The 20,692-nt window shown below is 45.3% G+C and overlaps 1 protein-coding gene across 4 annotated transcripts; it reads left to right on the plus strand.

The window, feature by feature from the left end:
- The first annotated feature begins 260 nt into the window (after positions 1 to 260).
- gramd1bb (GRAM domain containing 1Bb) lies at positions 261 to 18,583 on the plus strand. 4 transcript variants are annotated; one of them, XM_076145097.1, is made up of 18 exons: positions 261 to 389; positions 4,485 to 4,505; positions 9,746 to 9,830; positions 10,153 to 10,256; positions 10,397 to 10,492; positions 10,593 to 10,673; positions 10,772 to 10,887; positions 11,614 to 11,776; positions 12,273 to 12,468; positions 12,987 to 13,130; positions 13,223 to 13,341; positions 13,432 to 13,574; positions 13,684 to 13,787; positions 13,877 to 14,177; positions 14,380 to 14,391; positions 14,530 to 14,637; positions 14,848 to 14,968; positions 15,484 to 18,583. In XM_076145097.1, exons 1-18 carry the CDS (start codon positions 276 to 278, stop codon positions 15,571 to 15,573), a joined length of 2,118 nt encoding a protein of 705 aa, XP_076001212.1. In that variant the 5' UTR covers positions 261 to 275; the 3' UTR covers positions 15,574 to 18,583. The 4 variants fall into 4 exon arrangements, with proteins under 4 accessions (XP_076001212.1, XP_076001204.1, XP_076001186.1 ...); XM_076145089.1 differs by lacking the exon at positions 14,380 to 14,391; XM_076145071.1 differs by lacking the exons at positions 261 to 389; positions 4,485 to 4,505; positions 14,380 to 14,391 and adding an exon at positions 6,814 to 8,525.
- Positions 18,584 to 20,692: the final 2,109 nt, after the last annotated feature.

Here is a 20,692-nt window from a genome sequence, read left to right on the forward strand (position 1 = left end):
TGTTAAGTCTGAGGAAACACTGTGTGCAAGCGTCCACTGGAGAAATGCTGTATCATATTTGAAGATATGTTACTTTGGAAATCCAAAGCAAAGTGTCAGTTCTCTTAGATGTAGAGCGTATGAGTGTGTGGCCATTTCTCTCATCCCTCTTCCCCCTGTGTGTCTCTCTCTCTTTTAGCACTGCCAGTAACTCAAACAGGAGCACGCCCGCTTGCTCGCCAGTCCTGCGCAAACGCTCTCGCTCTCCCACACCGCAGAGCCAGGAGGGTGAGAACATGGTTGAGAAGGGCTCGGACCACTCCTCTGACAAGTCCCCCTCCACGCCCGAGCAGGTCGTCCAGAGAACCTACTCCCTGCAGTCAGCTCGCAGCGGGGGGAAGAACTCCAAGGTGAGGGACCAGATATACTGGATATAAAGTACATAACACACATTTTCCTCTAGCTTGATAGACGAAGATGAAGGTTAGCCTCAAAAATGGACTGAAGAACTGAAGTTTCTCATCTCTTGGTGTCACACACTTTCACAGACACACACACACACACACACACACACACACACACACACATACACACACACACACACACACACACACACACACACACACACAGCCCTGTACCTCCATGTCAGCAGCAAAGGTTACAACTGATCCTGCTTATCCGCTGTTGTTCACATTAGCTCATCCAGGCATCAGATCTGATACTGTCATTGTATGTACACACACACTCTGCCTGTGTAGGTTTGAGTTATGTTTCGTTCCCACTTTAGCAACGTAACCTTTACGATCAGCCATCTGCTTGTACATATGAAACGCTCACTGGTGCATATTACAGCCTAGTAAGCTGTTACGCCACACTTGGCCTAGTAGTGCTTCCTTTTGCTCTCGTTGTGATATGATGACGCAGGATAATATCGTAAGTAAGCTTGATATATACTTGATTACCTGCCTGATAACAAGACTAAACACACAGATTCTTATTCCCTCTTCTCTGCATATTGTTGACGTTACCGTGATTATACGTCACATTCCCATTTTTCCGTAAGCTGTTGCAGAGCTTTGGAATGCCGTTTTGTTTTCCTCATTTGTGCACGTGTGATCCCACCATGTGATCCCAGATGTTGATATGAGACACTTTAGAAGAATGGATTCATATCGGCACCTGTAGGTTAAATGCCACCAGCCAATTCAATTATACTTTATATTATATTACCTCTCTCCCCTAAAACAGCAAAGGAACGATAGGAAAGTGCTGGAATGTGACGACTCAGCACTTATCTGGCAGCGCAGTAATGCAGCGGAGCAGAGAGTTTTGTCTTAGTTTAGTGATCTTACGTGACGAAATCAAATGTTAGATAACTGGTCAATATCCTCCATAGTCTGTTTGATCAAACAAGGTGTTGATGTTAGTATTTTCCGCGTCTTCTTCATCTGCATTGTCCTTTCACAACTGCAGGATTGAACTTTTCTACTCAGATTACTTCCCAGAAAGATGCTCTCCTCTTGGTCCATCTGCTCATTCTCTCCTCATCTCTCTTGTCGTGAAATCCCTTGTCGATTGAGTCTTTTAGCTGTTTCTGAGATATTGATCCGCTGCTCTACCTGCCTAACCATGAGACTGATCAGCTGTTCTGTTGTTGCTCTCAGCTGTTACGTTGTTCTTGTTTATTTCTTTTCGTTTGTTCCTTTAAGCTCATTTTTCTTTGCTCTTCTCCTGATTGCATGCTAGTCTCACAAGCGACTTTCCAAAGTAAGCATTACTCTATTCTGTTCTTCAAACGTCCTAAACCTGTTCCCGCCCTCCTGAGCCCCACCTCTTGCCTTGTGAGCTGCTCGGTGGAAACCCATACTGTCCTTCATCCTTTCCTCCTCGTCCACACACTTCTCTCTTACAACTCAAACTCCGAGAGCTGCCTTACACACCTTTCCTTTCTCTTTTTCTTTCCCATTCCCTGTTTCCCTGTCTTCCTTTCCCTAACCTTCCCCCCTGTTCCTCTCCTACAGCTTTTCCTTCCTCTTTTCCCATTTTCCTGCCTCCACCCCTTTCCTTTTCTTTCCCATTTTCGTCACCATTCTGTTTCCCCTTTCGTCCTTTTTCTTACCTTCCTAGCTCCCTTTCCCTTTTCCTCTTTCATTTTTTACCTTGCACTTCCCGTTTCCCTCTTTTCCATTTGTCCCCTTCCCTCCCCGCCAGCGTTCCACTCCAGTGCACTCCAGCGACTTCATTATTCTATGATCAGCCTACACATGAGAGAATCCCACTTTTGCTCTCACACCATGAGTCTGTTTCTCCCCCTTTTCTCCTTCACACACGCTCACAAACACACGTACACTCTCTCCTTCCCTCACACACACATCAACTGATTACATCACTCCTAATTTATGAGCCAGCGTCCAAGCCCCCAACCAGCCCAGCCTTTATGAAATCCCCCATGTGAGCCTCAGTCACATGACGCCACGTATGACGTCAGTCGGTCCCCGGCAACGTGAGCTCGATCACCCGGGCCCTAACGCAATCCAAATAAGCCTCTGCAGAGAGATCAAACACCAATAATCGATCTGGAACATGCAAGCAAGGCAATGTTCGTATCTGAGGACTGGAAACATTGCGCCATAAATAATGCCATCGACATTTACGAGCCTCGACTCGGTCGCTCCCCCAGCTCTTGTCTCTCCTTGTTTCTTTCTGTGTTCCTGTTGCTCACTGCATTGGTTAACTTTTTCTTTTCTCTTTAATTTTTCTTTCAGTATGACAGACTAAACCTGATTAAAGTAAGCATTTCTTCTTCTTTTCAATTGACCCAAGTGACAGTTCCCGGCCCTGAGCTCCCTCTCGCTCTCTCTCTCTGTCTCTCTCTCTCTCTCTGTTGCTCTCTCTCTCTCTCTCTCTGTAGATGTACTCTGCTGTAGGTTCCCTTTGATATCTCCAAACCCTCGTGTTTTTTCCATTCCCCAAAATTACAGCGATGAAGTTCGAAAATGTCTTTTTTTATTTTGACACCACTCCATCTTTCTTTGTTTCAGGGTCCCATTCACATCATTTTTGTCATACAGGCATCGAAGAAAATGTCTGAAATAACCTGCTTTCTTGCAGTTGTTTGTATTTCTGGACATTTTTTAACGTAACATCAGATGGGAAACAAACGATTTTACTGGAAATCTAGGCTCACATTCCAAACAGACACTCAAAACCTAAATCATCTTATCCCTCCTTCCCCTCCTCTCCCTCTCTCTCTCTCTCTCATGCATGCAGTACAAAGTTAAACACGCACACACTTATACACTCAGTAGCCACAAAGTAATTCCTCTCTCATGTGTCTGTCACCTTCAAATCAGATTAGCCCACATTAGCAGAGCGGCTGTCATCAGGCAGGCCTGCGACTGCATCTCACTGTCTGCTAACACACGGACACATGCAACAACCTCCCTGAACTCAGAACTCAGAACTCTCCCAACACCAGACAGGAAATGCACCGTGTTTTTTGCCTGTGTTGCAAGTGATGCGGCCATGTTCAATGTTGCTCATCTGCCGAGTGAATTTTAAGTGAAAGGCAAAGTGTTTGAATCATGCGGGATTCCCATCATCACACTTGTAAAGATAGCAGGGATTTTGCAGCGGTTTTGATATGAAAGCTCCAACTGTAATCGATCTGTAGGAAGTACATGAAAACAGGACAAATAAGAATAACAATGTGTCTTTCCGTAGTTTATTTGTTCCTTTAATGCAAAATGAGATGTGTTTTGGTATCTTCCTCCTTTTCCCTTAAATACCCTCCATTGTCATTCACCCTCTGAATGAAAACCTTGCATGTTTCCCCTCTCTGAGGTTTTATTCATGGATTGTTGAGGCACAAAGTGTGTTTCCGTACCCTGTTGTATGGATTCAGATGTCTCAGTGGCGCCCTCTGCTGTTGTATATAAAGAAGTGTTCCGCTGACGTAGATGAAAATAGCACAAATAAATGACTAGATAGTGAGTCGCCTCTGCAGTGTTTGACGAATGGAGCAAATGTGTTTTAATCATGCATAGTAGATGACACCCATCTCAATAAAAGCACCACGGACTGCATGAGAAATGTATTCATTTGTCCACGACACTGTGATTCAGTCATAGAAATGATTTTAGAACGCTGTCACTCATTTTATGAATCGCAAGACTTTCAGATTCAGTATGATGCAGTAGTTTAAAGTAAAACAAAAACACGGCAACGCATTTTTAACAGTGCCTAATATGCCCGTATGTTGTATCTTAGAGCGAAGGCACTTACACTAACGAATTGCTCAGAAATCCTTTGCAGGCTTTTATTTTGAACGTTGCAGATACACAATCAGTGAATAGTAGTGTTGATGGCTTCCTTCAATTATGTCAGGATGGACAGAATGACAAATATCTGCTGTAACTTGCTTCTGTGTGCTGTGTGTACAGTTAAATATTAATATTCTCTCTCTGTGTGTCTCTCTCTCTGTCTCTTTCTCTCCCTCTCCACAGAAGAGCCAAAGCTGGTACAATGTAAGTCATACCTTGTTTTCACACGCATTACAAACGTGTCCGTACATGTACAGAGGGTTTTGTCTGCCTGCGTGTGTTTGTCTGTCTGTTGTCGAAGATGAAGTGTGCTGGAGTTGTTTTGGGAAAGTCACTCCCGAGGTGAAAGGTTGTCCTCCTTGACCCTCTTTACTTGCAACACCAATTCACTAGTGTGTGTCATTACTGTGCCGGGATTACTGCGGGCTTACCAGAGCAACAGGTGGGCCTTCAAGATGTCACAATAAGGGGACACAACCCTGCTGTAGGACATTTGTTACCAGACTATACTGTACAATAATATTCAAACATTTGGCCAAAGTCCCTTGTTTTATGATACACAGCTTCCAGTTTTGCAATTTGTATATTTTACCACAAGATGGTGGTATAGCCCTGTTTCATGGGTCTCTACCCTGTGATTGGTCCTTCTAATAACATATTACTACTCTACTCACACCTGGGAGGCACCAATTCCTGATCAAATGAACACACCTTCACTTCATTGATCAGGAAGAGCTGTGAGATATGCAGCAAATACTCAAGGACGATGATTGACACCCACTGAACTAATATAATAGAAATCTTTCTTTGTTTTATTCCAACAACAAAGGGTATCTGCTGCGTTTAAGCGTCAAGCCCTTGTTTCTCCAGAGATGTTTCTGTTTCTCCTCTTCCCGTTTTATATTTCCTTTCCTTTTTGATTCCCTGTGTCTGTGTACTTTCCCCCTCTCTCCCCTCAGCATGAAAGACAACACATCCTGAGAGTAAGCATGACTTGTATTCTTGTGCAACCTCGATTGTCTTCCTTTCTTTGCACTCCTTCACTCTTCCTGGTCGTCAGACCACCGGGATGACGTCGCCCCCTGCTTGTCCGTTTATCATCCATCGGCTTCACTCAGTGTTGTTTCCACCTAAGTGCGAAGCCACAGTTCAAAAGAATGAGCGACATTGGAGATGATTTTACCTTAAACATGTCTACAAAAAGCTATATACACATTCACTCCCATTGAACTAATGGATCTACATTTATGTTTTAGACCTCCATCAGATGTGTTTAAAGGCCCGACGCCACTCAAACTTCTAATTCTGGTGCGCAACAGGTGGTAACAAGGCTGCTGAGTCGCTCGCTGTACTAAACAAACCCACAAACCATTGCAAGGGCCTCTGGACGAGCCTTGAATGCCTTGGAAAGGGCAGGAGAATGGAGCATGGCGCTTTTAGTCCCGGCATGCTTCCCTCCATGCCATCATAAACGTGGACACTGGGCCTTCTGCTCCAGGGTTCAGGTATGGCAATCATTAGACACAGGGACATGTAGATATGGACGAATGCTACGCTGTCCAAAAAGTCCACACTGTGTCCCGGACAGCTCTCTCATTCACTCAGCTAGAGGCTTTCATTTCTGTTTCCGCTGATCTACTCGTGAGATTAGATCAAGTAACAATCTACACTAAATGTTCCTCTAAGCTGCATAATTCTAACGACTACCACATGTTAAATGCCACGTTAACAGATGACATCATTCTTCCCACTGGAACGATGCAGTGTACACCAAATACAATACAAATTAGGAATGTGCTCGTTTAAGGGCATACCCCCACCAAGTAGGAACAAGCCGAGACAAAACTGGTCTTGCTCTCATACTGGTCTGGCAGAAGGAAACAACTACCATAATTAATAATAGGGTTGAATGATTAATTTATCACAAGAAGTAATAGTTTTAGCTGTTACAAGATGCAATCAAGTAGTAGCATAGTTAAGTTTTTACCTATAAACTGTCATTTTCTAACTGTATTGAACTGCAGGTCCAACATGCTGATGACATATGATGATATAAAGGAGACCCTGCTCACTGGTGTAATACACAACCTGGTCTTTTTGCTGAGTCGACCTCTTCTCAGGACTGTGTGGGTGTGCAGGACTTTGACATTATTGTTTTTATTTCATTGAGACACCAATGCTTAAGATGTGGGTCTCAGTGTGTTTGCAGTGTTCCTGACCGTCTTACACACTCATCCTAACTCACACGTGAACTTCTGCAGCTTATCAAACTAGATATCAAACTAGATCGATTGATTAACATTGATTAGCTATGACTGTGTTTAGCTGTTGACGCACCTGGATGTAGGAAAGTGGGCGTGTGTGTGTTTATGTGTGTTCCTCTACATGGTTATGATGGTCGGGCAAGAGAGTGTGACTCCCAAGCTTGCTAGAGATACGGGCACACCACTCCTCTTCATCGAACCTTGTCTGTTCCCACGGCAACCGCACCCACTGACTCACCGGTTAGCAACTCAAAGGACAAAGACTTTGGAAGGCAACTCAAAACTAACTCAAACCTGAGGATCACACCGTTATCAACCGGAAACACACCGCCTAGGTCCCGAAACCCCACCCTGCTTTCCAGTACCAGTCACCGCCGTCTCCTAATGTTTGTCCAGCGAGTTAATAGTTAACCACATCCTCCATAAACGCTGTGTGTGTCCCCATTCCTGCATCATCCCAAGGTACCGTCTCGCACTGTCACCTGGACACAGCAGCAGGCACAAGGGCGCCATTGTCCACTGAAACCGGACGGGAAGAGAAGGATCACTGTGATTGAGACCGACACGGATGAACCCTCATTCCGTCGAAGCTTCACCCCAAATGATTTTATTGGAACCGCTTCTGAATCATCACCACTGTTTTCCCAGAGGGCCTGATTTTCCGCATACTTCTGGTGAAGACGAGGATCACAGGACACACTCGGGGCTACAGGCTGCAACTAGGAGTCGCTAAAATACAAGTAGTATCCCAGGCGCTGAAGCTGTTGAAGATATTTTCTACTTAAGAGCGGAGGGGAAGGCACGCGCCCCCGGAATGGCTAAGCGTTGCTAATAGTGGCGCCGCGATCTCCACTGAGAGTAACAGAGGGAGATCAGGTATCAGGATTGACCTAACGGAGAAGAGCAACCGCACCGAAGAGCCAAGCGGATACATACCTTTCAGTGACATCAAAAGCTTCTGGGTTCCCCGGGACAACCGGCTCCTCATACATGAAACAGAACGATCCTTTGGAGTGACAAGTGAATAAATAGTTACAGTATGCTGATCCTGCACAGGCTCGTGACCCCCCACCAGTAAGATTGATGGCGTTGTTTTGCAGACCGGGGTAACTGGAGGTTACGCTCACATCTGTTTTCTGTAGCTCAATCACTTTGTCAGACAGCAAGACGGACTTCACACACACCTTTTTTCGACCGTTCTCAGTCCTGCGCTGTTCCTTCTTAACCTCAGTTTCCGGAGCTATAACTTTCTCCTCATCGATCTTCCTTTTTAAACCTTGTGCGCGTGTTTCATTCAGCGCCGAGTGGTAAACAGGGTAATAACAAGGCATTCAGACCAGGACAGCACCACTCACACACACTTACTTGGAGGAGTCATCACCAAAAAAAAGGAAAAGGCTACAGGCATGATAATAAAGGACTTGTTGGTCAGGGTTACTAGAGGGCAACGGCCGTAACTCCTCTCCCTGTGTGTGTGTGTGTGTTTGTGTGTGCGTGTGCGTGAAAGGAAGAGAGAGAGCCAGAGAGGACGAGCGAGTGAGACAAGGATCATGTGGCTGGAGTGTGCTGGATCCACCACTCCACACTGAAAAGGGAGCAGCATCCAAATCGGGGGGTTAGGGGGGTGACGGAGGGACACCGCCGTCTCCGAAAACACACGGCGGAAGCTGGAAACGACTCCAACTGCTCTTTGATATTTCCGACCGACGAACTGAACTAAAAGGGAGGATTTAGAAAACACAATTTCCATCCACACACGCCTAGAGGAAGCCTGGTTGGATGAATAATGGACGTGGACGAGGATTTCACCACGTCGGACTGGGAGGCTGTTCTCGAGCTGGACGAGGCGCTGGCAGGGTGGCTCCTGCAGGGTCCCGCCAGAGGGGAGTGGGGTTGGGAATGGGGCTGGGCCGCCTCGGAACTCCAGGATCCCGACTGGGACGATGAGGAGGTCCCCGCTGTAAGTGGGCACACGCACGTAAAGCCAGTCAAAGCCGAGTTGTCGACACAAAAGGATGTGGGCTAGTGAGAGGTTTTGAGGGTTTCGGAAAGACGGATTTGGGATTTCCTGGGATATGAGGTAAAGACAGAGGACGGGATGATGGATTGGTAGCGAGCTTTGTCTGGTAGTGTCATTCTGTAAGCACACTTCTGTGGTAATTCCCCATTACTAAAGAAAACAGCTGTTTCCCTGATGAGTCATGGCTATTTGAGTTCTCCCAGAGCTCAAGGAGGCCTGTAAGTTTGTAGAATTTACGCCTGGACCAGTGTGTGAGTGAGCCGAGAGTGTGTTTGGTCTCTTTCTGGTCCTTGAGGTTTTTCCAAGGCGCCTTATGTCAGCGTGTGCCGTCACAAGACAGACCGGTGGGGACTTTGATAAATGGAATTCACGTTTACTCTAACAAAGCAACTAAACGTCTTCTTCCTTGCCGTGATATAGAAGAAACATTGCCTCAACCGTCACACTCTTTAGTCTTACATGAAGACTCAAGACTCTCCCAACCTCCTCGTTCCAAAAGAGTTAGTTTCTTAAGTTTCAGTGTATTTTTAGTGTCGTTGGCAGCCATTGTTTCCTCGCGCTTTCCTCGTCAGAGCAAAGCGGCTGGCACAGACAGTAAGAGCTCTCACTTCTGCACATATTTGGAGATTTTGAACATCGCAGCCTCTCCTTCTCTCTCTCTCTCTCTCTCTCTCCCTCTCTCTCCGCCAATGATCCAGTGTGCTGCAACCCGAGTGCGCGATAACAACACAGAAGCAGTGTGTTTATACCGACTCAGATGTGTTTGCCAGCGCTGCAAAGATTGCTTTTGTCACTAAACATCCTATAGATCTCCAACACGTGTTGCTCTGTATTGCTAATCTAAGAATGTCTCATATTACAAATTGCTCACGGTCAGGGCAGCATGTTGATTTAACGAGCTGCGACGGGCTGATGTTGTGGAATGGCGCTCGCTGGCATTGAACGCAGTTTTATGATGCGGCCTCACACGGAAGTCAGACCGCACACTCCTGCATGACATTCACTCTACATCCATTATCAAAAGCCTTGATCAAACCTGAGGATGGTTTTAACAAGGCTGCTCATCTAGACTTAAACAAAGGCGGGAGCGTGAAGCTGCCAGTGTGTGTGTGTGTGTGTGTGTTGTCTTTGGTAGGCCCTCACTCTGACCGTCATTGCAGGTGCTCAGCCCCACATACAAGCAACGCAATGAGGATTTTCGGAAACTCTTCAAGCAGCTCCCCGACACAGAGAGACTCATCGTGGGTGAGTGACGCCTGCCGGTTAAATGTTACAAACATACAACACACAGTATGTCTGAGTTGGATTGTGGGACAGGGCCTGATTTGCACAATAACACTTTTATGATGGAGCCAATTCAGTCCCGCTATCTTATGTACATCTTCTTTGACGCACTGGAAGCAGACTGCAATTTCGTCATGGGCTTTAATGATTATAACTAAGAACAGATTGTGTTTTCCGTCACACACACACACACACACACACACACACACATCATCATCAGCGTAGAGTGTGTGCCGGTCGTTCCTCTGATCCGTCTCCATCTTTGTCCCCGCTCATATTGCAGACTACTCCTGCGCTCTGCAGCGGGATATCCTCCTCCAGGGACGACTCTACCTCTCTGAGAACTGGATCTGTTTCTATAGCAACATCTTTCGCTGGGAAACACTGGTATGCGTAGTGTGAACTCACCGGACCCCTCTGTGTGCTATCGTCACCTGACAGTATTGGGGCATACGTGGCAGCGTGATATATGTGTTTGTGTGTGTGTGTGTGTGTGTGTGTGTGTGTGTGTGTGTGTGTGTGTGTAGCTGACAGTGCGGCTTAAGGACATCTGCTCAATGACAAAGGAGAAGACCGCTCGCCTCATTCCCAACGCCATCCAGGTCTGCACTGACACAGAGAAGGTAAAGATGAAGGGTTAAACTAAATGTACCACTTTACATATTCTGGTTTTTATTTACACTCCTGTTTTAATATATTTGATCCATTGTTCATGTTTCTTAGCACTTTTTCACCTCGTTCGGAGCCAGGGACAGGACTTACATGATGATGTTCAGGCTGTGGCAAAATGCACTGTTGGACAAGGTGAGCCAACCTCAGATTGTTGTATTCGTATTATGGGAATGTGTTTTTCCCCTCACTTTTGTGTGTAAAATTGTCTTATCTTCCTTCCTTTTCTTCAGCCTCTGTGCCCCAAAGAGCTGTGGCACTTTGTCCATCAGTGCTACGGAAACGAACTCGGGCTGACCAGCGACGACGAAGACTACGTCCCTCCCGACGACGACTTCAACACCATGGGGTGAGTCCGGCTTTACAGTGGAAAATCAATTACCGTGGTTTGCTGTTATTCCAATTGATGTAGACATCACATGCTAAGTCACACACAAACACATACACACACACACTCTCTCTCTCTTTCTCTCTCTCTCCCTCTCTCTCTCTCTCTCTCTCTCTCTCTCTCTCTCTCCTGCTGTCTCAACTCTGCCCAACGTATTTCACTCTGCATGAGTTGGACTGAAGCTGTAATTTGTAGCAATTCTATTTCAATTAATGACTGCAATCATCTGCAATTTCCTCTAAGCAGATTTTCTCAATGAAATCTCTAAATAGTCACAGCCAAAATCAAATTGGCCCTCCATTTCCCTCACAATGTCTGATTTTGTTCTCTGGCGTCAGAGGAATTATGGGATATTTTGACTTCAGTCTGTACTTTTAAAGAACTGAGGCCTGAAGAAGCTCAACCTTTATAAATGTACAGTATGTCTTCTGAGGGGTTGATAACACATACACACACACACACACCTCAATAGAATTAAACCGGAGAAGAAGTTGCTTCACAATTCAACCTGAAAGACTGTAGGAGCAAACAAAGTGACTCCTATTTACACAGGTCAGGTGATGATGACTTCATCGTATGACATCACATATTAGAAAACGGGTCACACACGTGAAACATAAACGTCCCTCTATTGACTTATTTGGATGCGATGAGACGAGCCTGTCTGTGTTCCTCACACGCCCTCAGCTTCTGTGAGGAGATTCCTAATGAGGAGAACGAGATCAACAACGACAACTTGTCAAAGAGCAGCGCCGAGGCCAAGCCGGAGGGGAGCCCTCCCCCGCTGCATAAAAAGGTCATCCCCAACAGCACCATCCCTTCGCCAGGCAACAACGACACACCCATAACAGTGAGTCTCATGTGTGTGTGACGCCGTGCACACTCGGGCCGTTGTTCTTCATTGATTAGAGTGGAATTGAACCATCCGCGTTGCAGAAATGCCTTTGATGAAAACACTGAATCACTTCTGCTGTTCTGTATCTGACCTTTTGACCCCACTATGGATAATAGAGAATATTCAGGGGTCCATTGCTACAGAAATCTGTTAAAAGCTACTTCAAATCTTAAAATACACACACAGGTTGTATGAGCTGTTATTGTTTCTATGAGCTCCGGTCCGTCCTGCTGTGATTGGCAGCATATTACTTAGTGGAATTTGTTGGGGACAATGCATCTGACCATTCATTCACCAACTCTTCTTGGCCCAAGCGGGGGGGATGTGCACTATTCCAGGTCAAATGAAGGTCGCTTTAAGCAAGAGGGACAGGGAGGGAGAGAAAAGAGAAACACAATTGAAATGATTAATGTGCAGCAGTGGACTGACCGGCTCCGTCCCCGTCTCCCAGTTTGACCTCCAGTCAGAGGAGTACGCCGACTGCCTGCCAGACGGCGAGCTGCTCGCCGTGCCGCTGGTGGTGGAGGACAAGAGCAATGAGACCAGCGGGCCCGGTGGCGGCGTGGTGACCTCGCCCTCGCTCGACTTCAACGACAACGAAGACCTTCCCACGGAGCTCAGCGACTCCTCGGAAACACACGACGAGGGTGCGACATGAGCGCAGAAAACACAACGCGCCACCTTCTCTAAAACACACAAACCAGTTATCAAGTGTAAAAACAGTTACAATGGTTAAACATTATCAAACAGCAGTGTGTAAAACTGTGTAGTGGGTAGAATCACAGAGAAAATCGGATCTTATTTTCCCAGTTTCCACCAGTAGGAGGCACTGCAGAGACATGTTATTATTCAGGTGGAATAGGGATTTGTGTTTTTTAAAAAGTGACCAACTGTAGCTTTAAGACTTGATTCCTTAACCCAGTTTAGTCAGCAGCTGCATGTGTGTTACATGCAAACACTGGCAACAACTCACTGTTATGAATATAAACTAGTGTGTACATAATATTGAAGGATTAAACAAAGAAGCCACAAAGGACATTACACCGTTTCTTAGATGAGACAGTTTTGATATAAGCAAAATCAAGTCTTGTCTTCACACACACACACACACACACATCTCACCACCCTAAAGTCTGTCCTTCCTCATCTTGTCTCTGGTGTGTAGGTGAGGTCCAGGCCTTCCACGAGGATCTGAACGGCAGACAGCACATCAACGAGGTGTACAAGTTCAGCGTCGACAAGCTGTACGACCTCCTGTTCACAGAGTCGCAGTTCATGAGCGACTTCATGGAGCAGCGGAGGTTCTCAGGTGAGTGTCTCTGGTGTTCTGCAGCTTGTCCCCCCCCCTCTCTGTCCTTTAGCCTCTGACTCATGTCCCTCTGCTGTGGCTTGGCTGTGTAGATGTGGTGTACCACCCGTGGAAAAAGGAGGAGACGGGGAACCAGAGCAGAGAGATCATGTACACCATCTCTCTGTCCAACCCCCTCGCCCCCAAAACAGCCACGGTCACCGAGACGCAGGTACGTCGAAGCCTCCTGCTTGATTTCGCTCACAACGCGCTCCTAAATATAAACTGTTAAACACGCCGCTCTCCTCTCTTCTTTCATCAGTCTCTGTACAAAGCCAGCCAGGAGAGCGAGTGCTACATCATCGACGCCGAGGTCATCACACACGACGTGCCGTACCACGATTACTTCTACACGCTCAACCGCTACATGCTCACCAGAGTGGCCAAAAACAAGTGCCGGTTACGGTAAGATGGTCTTGAATTCAGTGCTGCTGCTTCTTCTTCTTCTTCTTCTGACTGTTAAGTTGAATTCAGAGTGAATTCTTTACAACCTCTGCTTTGCTTTGCTCCTCAGGGTGTCGACAGAGCTGCGTTACAGGAAGCAACCATGGGGGCTGGTGAAGGGATTCATCGAGAAGAACTTCTGGAGCGGACTGGAGGAGAACTTCCGCCATCTTGGTAAACTTGTTTTTGAACACACACACACACACACACTTATGTAGAGACGTGACCGAGGAGATGAGCAAAGATGCATGTCTCCCTCTCAGAGGTGGAGCTGTCCAAGCTGGAGGAGATACTGACCGAGTCCCATCAACTCTCGCCAAAGGCCAAGGTGGTGAAGAACTCCACAGTGAGACGCAAGAAGAGGCCGCTCCCCCACATGCGCAGCCAGCACCTGGACGAGGCGCTCAGCCCCGTTACCACGCCGACGGACGACGAAGTGATTCAGAGGATCAAACAGGTGGCGGGATCCACGCAGACGAGACACCAGAGTCCAGAGCACCATCACCTGACCGGGGGACTGGCTCTGTACAGCGTCTCCAAACTGCTGCTCATCATCAGCTTTGTGTATGGAACTGACCCCTACACACACACACACACCCACACACACACACACACACACGCACACACGCACACACACACACATTCTCAGGCAAATCCATCAAGAGAAACACTCCTATCTATACACGTTGCTTCATTTAAGTGTTTGTCTTTGTGTTTTTCTTTGAGTGTAACCTCATCTTTCCTCTCCTTTCACCGCCATCCATAGGATCTGTCTCAGGTACATACATACATGTGTACTGACTAATCCGTACTGGCCAGTAGAGCCAGATGTGTCACCAGAAAAGCCTTTTCCCGTACACAGATCAGGCGGATCGAGGTGGATTGTGCCTCTGAATGTGTCTCTTCTTGTCCTCAGCCTGGTCCTGCTGGTGTTCCTCAACATGATGCTGTTCTACAAGCTGTGGATGCTGGAGTACTCGGCTCAGTCCCTCACCACCTGGCAAGGCCTGCGGCTCCATGAAAGGTACACGCAAACAAAGGCACACTCACACACCACACACACACACACACACACACACACACACACACACAATTTACCAATCTGTTTTTTGGCAGTCCTTCAAAATGCTGTAGCAGTCATGCTTCAGTGGCTGCAGCCTGATGTTGACGAAGTGTGTATTGTGTGTGTGTGTGTGTGTGCGTGTGTGTGCGTGTGTGTGCGTGCGTCTCCCAGCAAACTCCCCCAGACGCAGATGGAGTGGGCTCAGCTCCTCGAGGCGCAGCAGCGTTACCATGACGCCGAACTACAAAAGTGGAGGGATATCATCAAGTCTTCAGTGATGCTGCTAGACCAGGTACTCGGACACAAAGGGAGATTTTCCCGGATGATATTATATTGAAGTTTTACATCTTTTCTTTCTACTTCCATTACGTATTGCAGCAAATGTAACGACCTCATCAGCTTCACTGCGCATTCATCACAAACTCCTCACATATTTGATACAAACCAGACTTTTGCTCAGTTTGCTCACATGGCTAAACGTCCTCCAGGAGCTCCGGGCTGTCAGACAACTCGCAGTTCCACATGTGACTACCGAGCCAAAGTCACCACACAGCAAGTCTCTGTTCCTGCGGGCTGATGTTTGCAACAGCAGCAGAGATCTGGGCCTTAATATCAGATTTAAAGGGGCTAAAGGTGTAGTGTATCAGGGAGGATGTGTGTTGAAGAGAAGCAGGCTTGTTGGGGCGGCGGTGCCTTAAAGAGAAACCTTTGTTTGAAGTCAGTCAGTGTGAATAGCAGTGCTGCAGCAGGGGGAGACACGTTTGGTTGTAAAATATGTGACTTTTCCCTCTTGTCGCTCCTCCGCAGATGAAAGACTCTTTATTAAACCTCCAGCGAGGGATCGGATTAAGGGACTACAGCTCGGAGGCGGAGGAGAAGAGGAGCCGCTATCACTGACAGCCCCGCCCCCTCCGCCCCGCCCCCCATAAAGGCCACGAGGGCATGCTGTGCAATATAGGACCTGTTTCGTTTGGGACCCAGTATGCAAACAACAGCCAACAACCGAGCTGAGGACAGAGAGGGGGGGAAGAGGCGGGCCCAACGGTGAGACGGGCCAATAGGGAGAGAGGAGCAGCCGTCTCCGGGCCCGCAGAGATCACAACTCCCGCCGCCCCCCCTCCTCCCTCCCCAGGAAGAGGAAGTCATAGACAGGGATGTACCCCTTGAACAGCACAGAGGTATTGTGGGAAGATTGCAACGAGCCTGCACGCCATCACTACACCGGTGATCGGGATGATGTTTCCTTCGATTCTCTCTCGAGTTTATTTCTTCTTCCGGGAGCCACGGCGACCAGGAGAAAGGAGGGAGAGGGGTGGAGGGAGGGAGGGAGAGAAAGAGAGAGAGAGAGAGAGAAGGAAAACTACTGCATGCATTTAGTCCACCTAACTCCCCTCACTTTGTGTTAATGTGGTTCAGTTCCCGTCTGTGTGTGTCAACAAAAGAAGAACATAGTAGGAGAAAGGGGGTCCTTTCAAGTCTTAATGGCTTTCTACGCTCTCTCGACTGTTCCAAACCAGTTTGTCCCCTCGGCGTCCTTCGCTGCAGTGTCCCTTGCGTAAGAGCTCCAGGCGATCCCGCCCGGCCCCGCACGGTCTCTGTCAGGGCTGGACCCCTGCACCGTCTGCGGCACACACTGCGTCGCAAAGTATTTTACAGTCCGTGTCTCTGTACTGTACTGAGCAGAGCAAACACGGTATGTAGACCTCCTTAGACCCATAGGAGCGTGGGTACGTTACCTCAGAGAAACACACCGGAGGGTTTGGAATCACTGAACAGTATTTTTAACCTTTTCCAGCCCTTCATAGGTACCTGCTTTCAATCAAACCCGTGAACCTTTGAGTTTCCATGTGTTTTATACACGCTGTATCGATAATCTTACCTGACATAGATCCACAGCCTCTTTAACAGTAGAATGTAACCGCCTGGATCATGAGGGACACTGCAGCTACACCAGCAGGGGGACCCGGTGTGTTCTTACATGTTTTACTCTTAAACTGTGACAGTATCTCTTTCAAATGTTTAGAAACGAATTCTATGACTATATTTGAAATATAATGCGGATATTTCATTATTTAATATATATATTTCAAAATATAAAAACAGTTACATATATTTATTGTTAATTTATGTACATAGGGAAATTACCAGAGCTCTAAATCAGTTGAAGACTTTATAACAGAAAGTGTTGTGTTCCTGCGATGCATGCCAGATGTGTCTGTGACATGTCCAGTATGCAAGTATGAGTGTGTGTGTGTCGGCGCGAGGACATTTGCGTGCGTCGCCGTGTGTATATCTGTGTGCGCACAGGTGTGTGTGTGCTGTTGTGTGACATTTTTACCATTCCACACTTGTATGTTTCTTAATTTCTGGCTGGTGTTGCCAGACTGCCTTTTTTTTATGCTAATGCATTTTTGATGTTCCCATCCGGGTACGGTTTACAATCAAAAGGGTTTAGTTCCAAAATGATGTATCTAACAGGACTTACTCCTACTTTTACACATGATTGAATACACAAATCAACACTTAATGTCTCTTTTGATAGATACACACGTGTTTTCATTTGACACTATGAAGAAGCAGATGGACTCCTGGCAGAAGCGTTCCTCTAAATTATCGCAAATGATCAATACTTTCCTCTTTCGGATGGAGAGAACATTTCGGAGATGGATGCCTCCGTCTGCCCTCTGTGACACGACCTCAACCACACAATCACTCCTTGCTTCTTTAACCCAAACGATACTAATCCTCTTTCAAATATCTGTCTTGGATGCAACGAAAGCATGAGATTTAATGTTTCACAAGTAAATCGAACCAAACCAGAGAAGTAGAAATGTACCTTCACAAGATATCATATTATCCTTGGAATGAAGTATTTATTATGTCGTTCATGTATTGTGTGTACTGGGTCAGGTGCAGTGAAGAGTTTCCCCCCTGTGACAGCTGACAGCACTGAAAGCACTTCCATTACAAGACAAACTTCCTTTTGTAAAGAAGAGAAAGTGATGCACTTTAGAGAGAGACAGAGAGGAATGACCTCGCTGTAGTTTGGAGGTAAATGCTGCTTGTTTAGACCTTCCAAAATCACTCACAATGGTTTGATTTTACTCCTATTATTATATAAACTCACCAAAACCTTTCCTTACTTTTACCCTATTTACCTTGTTTCTGTTTTTTGGGCAATGTAACACACAAATCTCCCAGTATCTCATCCCAAACAAAGCAACTGAAGACAAAGACTGACTACACACTCTGATGCGTTCGAGGGGTTGTGCTGGAGTGTGTTATTTGTGTGAAGGAATGACAGCGTGTGTGTGTGTGTTACTGAATGACTTACTGAAAGCAGAAAAGAATGTTTAGGACTGGACCCCTGCAGTGTGTGTGTGTGTGTGGATTAGAATCCCTTCCACATTCAGCCCCTACAGAAAGATTCGATTGAAGTTCCGCCTTCATGTACCTGATATGAAAAAGTGACTGAACTGCTTTAAGAGTTTGTTTTTCTCCTCCGTTTATTGATTTTATATTGGTTTTCTTTAGTTATTACAAATGTTCTGAATCGTCGCCCTGCACACTGCTCTGTGTTTAATTCCCTCAGGTTTGATTTTGTCTATAGAACATGAAAACGGATCAGATTGTTGTTTTTCTGGTATTTGGGTTTCAGCTTTTGTTTCAATCTGCAATTAAAATGTCATGGATAGTTTAATTAACAAAAAAGAAATCTGCATCCAATCCAGTCAGTAGTTTATTGTTCTATCTGAATTATTTTGGTAAACATGAGATTGAGACTAGGTTCTCTGTTAAAATGCTGAAATAAGCAAATAATCCAATCTGTCCTTGTTCACTTTACAGTCTCAAAACCAAAATATAACAAAGCATAACTTCAATAAGCCTCTTTATCGGGGTGTAGAACCTTCAATATTTGTATTTGTAAATGTGTTGAGGCACATGTAGGAATGAATCCGGGAGGAGTTCCATAATTCATTCAGTATAGATTGAATGCATAGACTAAGCTCAGGCGTAATGCAGCACAGTGTTAAACCAGCTTGTATGGTTATTTTTGCATTTTCGTCCAAACAAAAAACGTCATATTCCTCCCTTATACCATGAAATAAAGACACGATGATCCATTTCCCATCTTCTGGGCAAAATTGAACATCTGACTGATGAACAGATCATTTACTCTCATCACTCTCAGTCAGCTTTGGTTTTAATTTCATTTCTTTTGTCGCAGATGAAAGAAGTAACAGTTGCGGACTTTTGTGATTAGATCCACAAAATCTGTCGGAATTCAGTATTTAAAAAAAAATCCAAATCTTCATACAAATCTCCGTTGAAAAATCCATAAACGTGATGGCATGACATCACTTTTCTCATTCCCTCCCAAACCCCCGTGTTACTCTTTGATAGAAACAAAGCTTCACATTCACAAATGTCCCTGTCCTGATTTTCTGATTTCAATGTTTAATAATCTGTGTTGCATGAATGATTGTATGATTACTATTGCTGCAGCTGTGGAACCAAGTTGAGCCGAGAGTTCTGGATGTCAACGATCCGTCACTGATGACTAATGAATTGTGCGGTTCACTGACTGTATTAATTGGTATTTGCCTTGCTCTCACAGATAGCGAGACACCCGTACACAACACAGTACTACCAGCCTTGATTAACACACAGTAGCAATCACACACACGCTCCGGAAAAATGACTACTGATCAAACTCATAGCAAATGCTCTTCTTCGAGTGTGTATTGATTAAATGTGTACTGGTGTAGTTCTGTTGAAAAAGAATTCTACTGTCTGTTTTTTTAGAAAATGTTTTGATCTCGAGAGAGAATTTTAGTGAAATTTATACATGAGATCTATATACTGTAAGTATATGTTGTGTATATCTGCAGTGTGACACACACACACACTGACAAAAGAATCTAACCTGCGCTGCGCGTGGGTGTTGACTTGCTGATGATTTTGCCTCATAGAGAGACTGGAGATGAAAGTGGCTTTCTGGTTTATGTGAATTAGAGATGGAAAGATAATAAAAGTATTGAACAAACCACATTTTCCTCTCTCAAGTTTATCCTTAATCCCTTGAATGCAGATGAGACTTGAGATTTGTTTGGCTTCGCTGGTTGCAGGTGTTGGATTCCCCAAACTTTAATGCCTGACGCATTATGACTCACATCCAAACCTTAGTCACTGCTTATATGGGTACATGCATGTTGCACGACAGGGATGCAGCAGATGCTAAAAGAGTGTTTTATTCTGAACATTTGCATTCATGTGGGGAAGTGAGACCTAAAGCAAACCTAACACCTTAACTTTTCTTTATTAAGGTGGAATGTGCATTGAATAAGAAACTAATGTCCCCAGTCTAATATTTCATTTATGATCAAACATTGCAATAAGAGAAAATGAATTTAAGTGACCTGTTCCCAAATGCTGCTGGCTGAGTAAAATTTGAGACAATCACAGATTTAAAGGGCCCATTAAAATGCAGAGATAATGAATAAATGATAGCATTTATGCCTTATGTTTGAAGGTTTAGTCATTTCAGTCATTTAATGAATTGTGTAGCAACCCTAGCAATCTCATGTTACAGCTCATGTGCTCCTGCTTAGATACTGTGTATGACCTCAGAAGATGATGACAGAGGAATTGTATAACCTCAGGCTCGTGATGAAATATTCATCTGTTCCTGCACTTTAAAAAGTGAAATAAAAAATAACATCTACAGATTTTGAAATATTCATGTCATGTATTAAAAGCATTGTTATTTTGGGAGCAAAGCTTTTCTGCTGTATATGCAGAGAAGAGGCTTATATGATAACAAGACCACTGCTACTGTAGAATAGAGTTATGTTCTCCTTTACTACTAATCCTTGTGTTTACTCATCACTACTGTGTCAATTCATTCAATCATTGTATGTAGTTCAAGTATATGTTATGTATATACATGTGCAATTTATGAAATATATTGATTCATATCATACATAATATCTAAATCAACATGATGGAGGGTATA

Source organism: Genypterus blacodes, unplaced genomic scaffold, assembly GCF_046128005.1.
Source record: "Genypterus blacodes isolate CSIRO-AG114 ecotype Tasmania unplaced genomic scaffold, CSIRO-AGI_Gbla_v1 ptg000003l_1, whole genome shotgun sequence".
Classification (NCBI taxonomy): Eukaryota; Metazoa; Chordata; class Actinopteri; order Ophidiiformes; family Ophidiidae; genus Genypterus; species Genypterus blacodes.

What these genes read in the sequence shown, in the direction of transcription:
- gramd1bb (XM_076145071.1), top strand. Translation starts at nt 8,352, where the DNA reads ATGGACGTGGACGAGGATTTCACCACGTCGGACTGGGAGGCTGTTCTC. An exon ending in TCTGCACTGACACAGAGAAG is followed by an intron (nt 10,493 to 10,592) that starts GTAAAGATGAAG and finishes CATGTTTCTTAG; the next exon opens with CACTTTTTCACCTCGTTCGG. An exon ending in ACAACGACACACCCATAACA is followed by an intron (nt 11,777 to 12,272) that starts GTGAGTCTCATG and finishes CCCGTCTCCCAG; the next exon opens with TTTGACCTCCAGTCAGAGGA.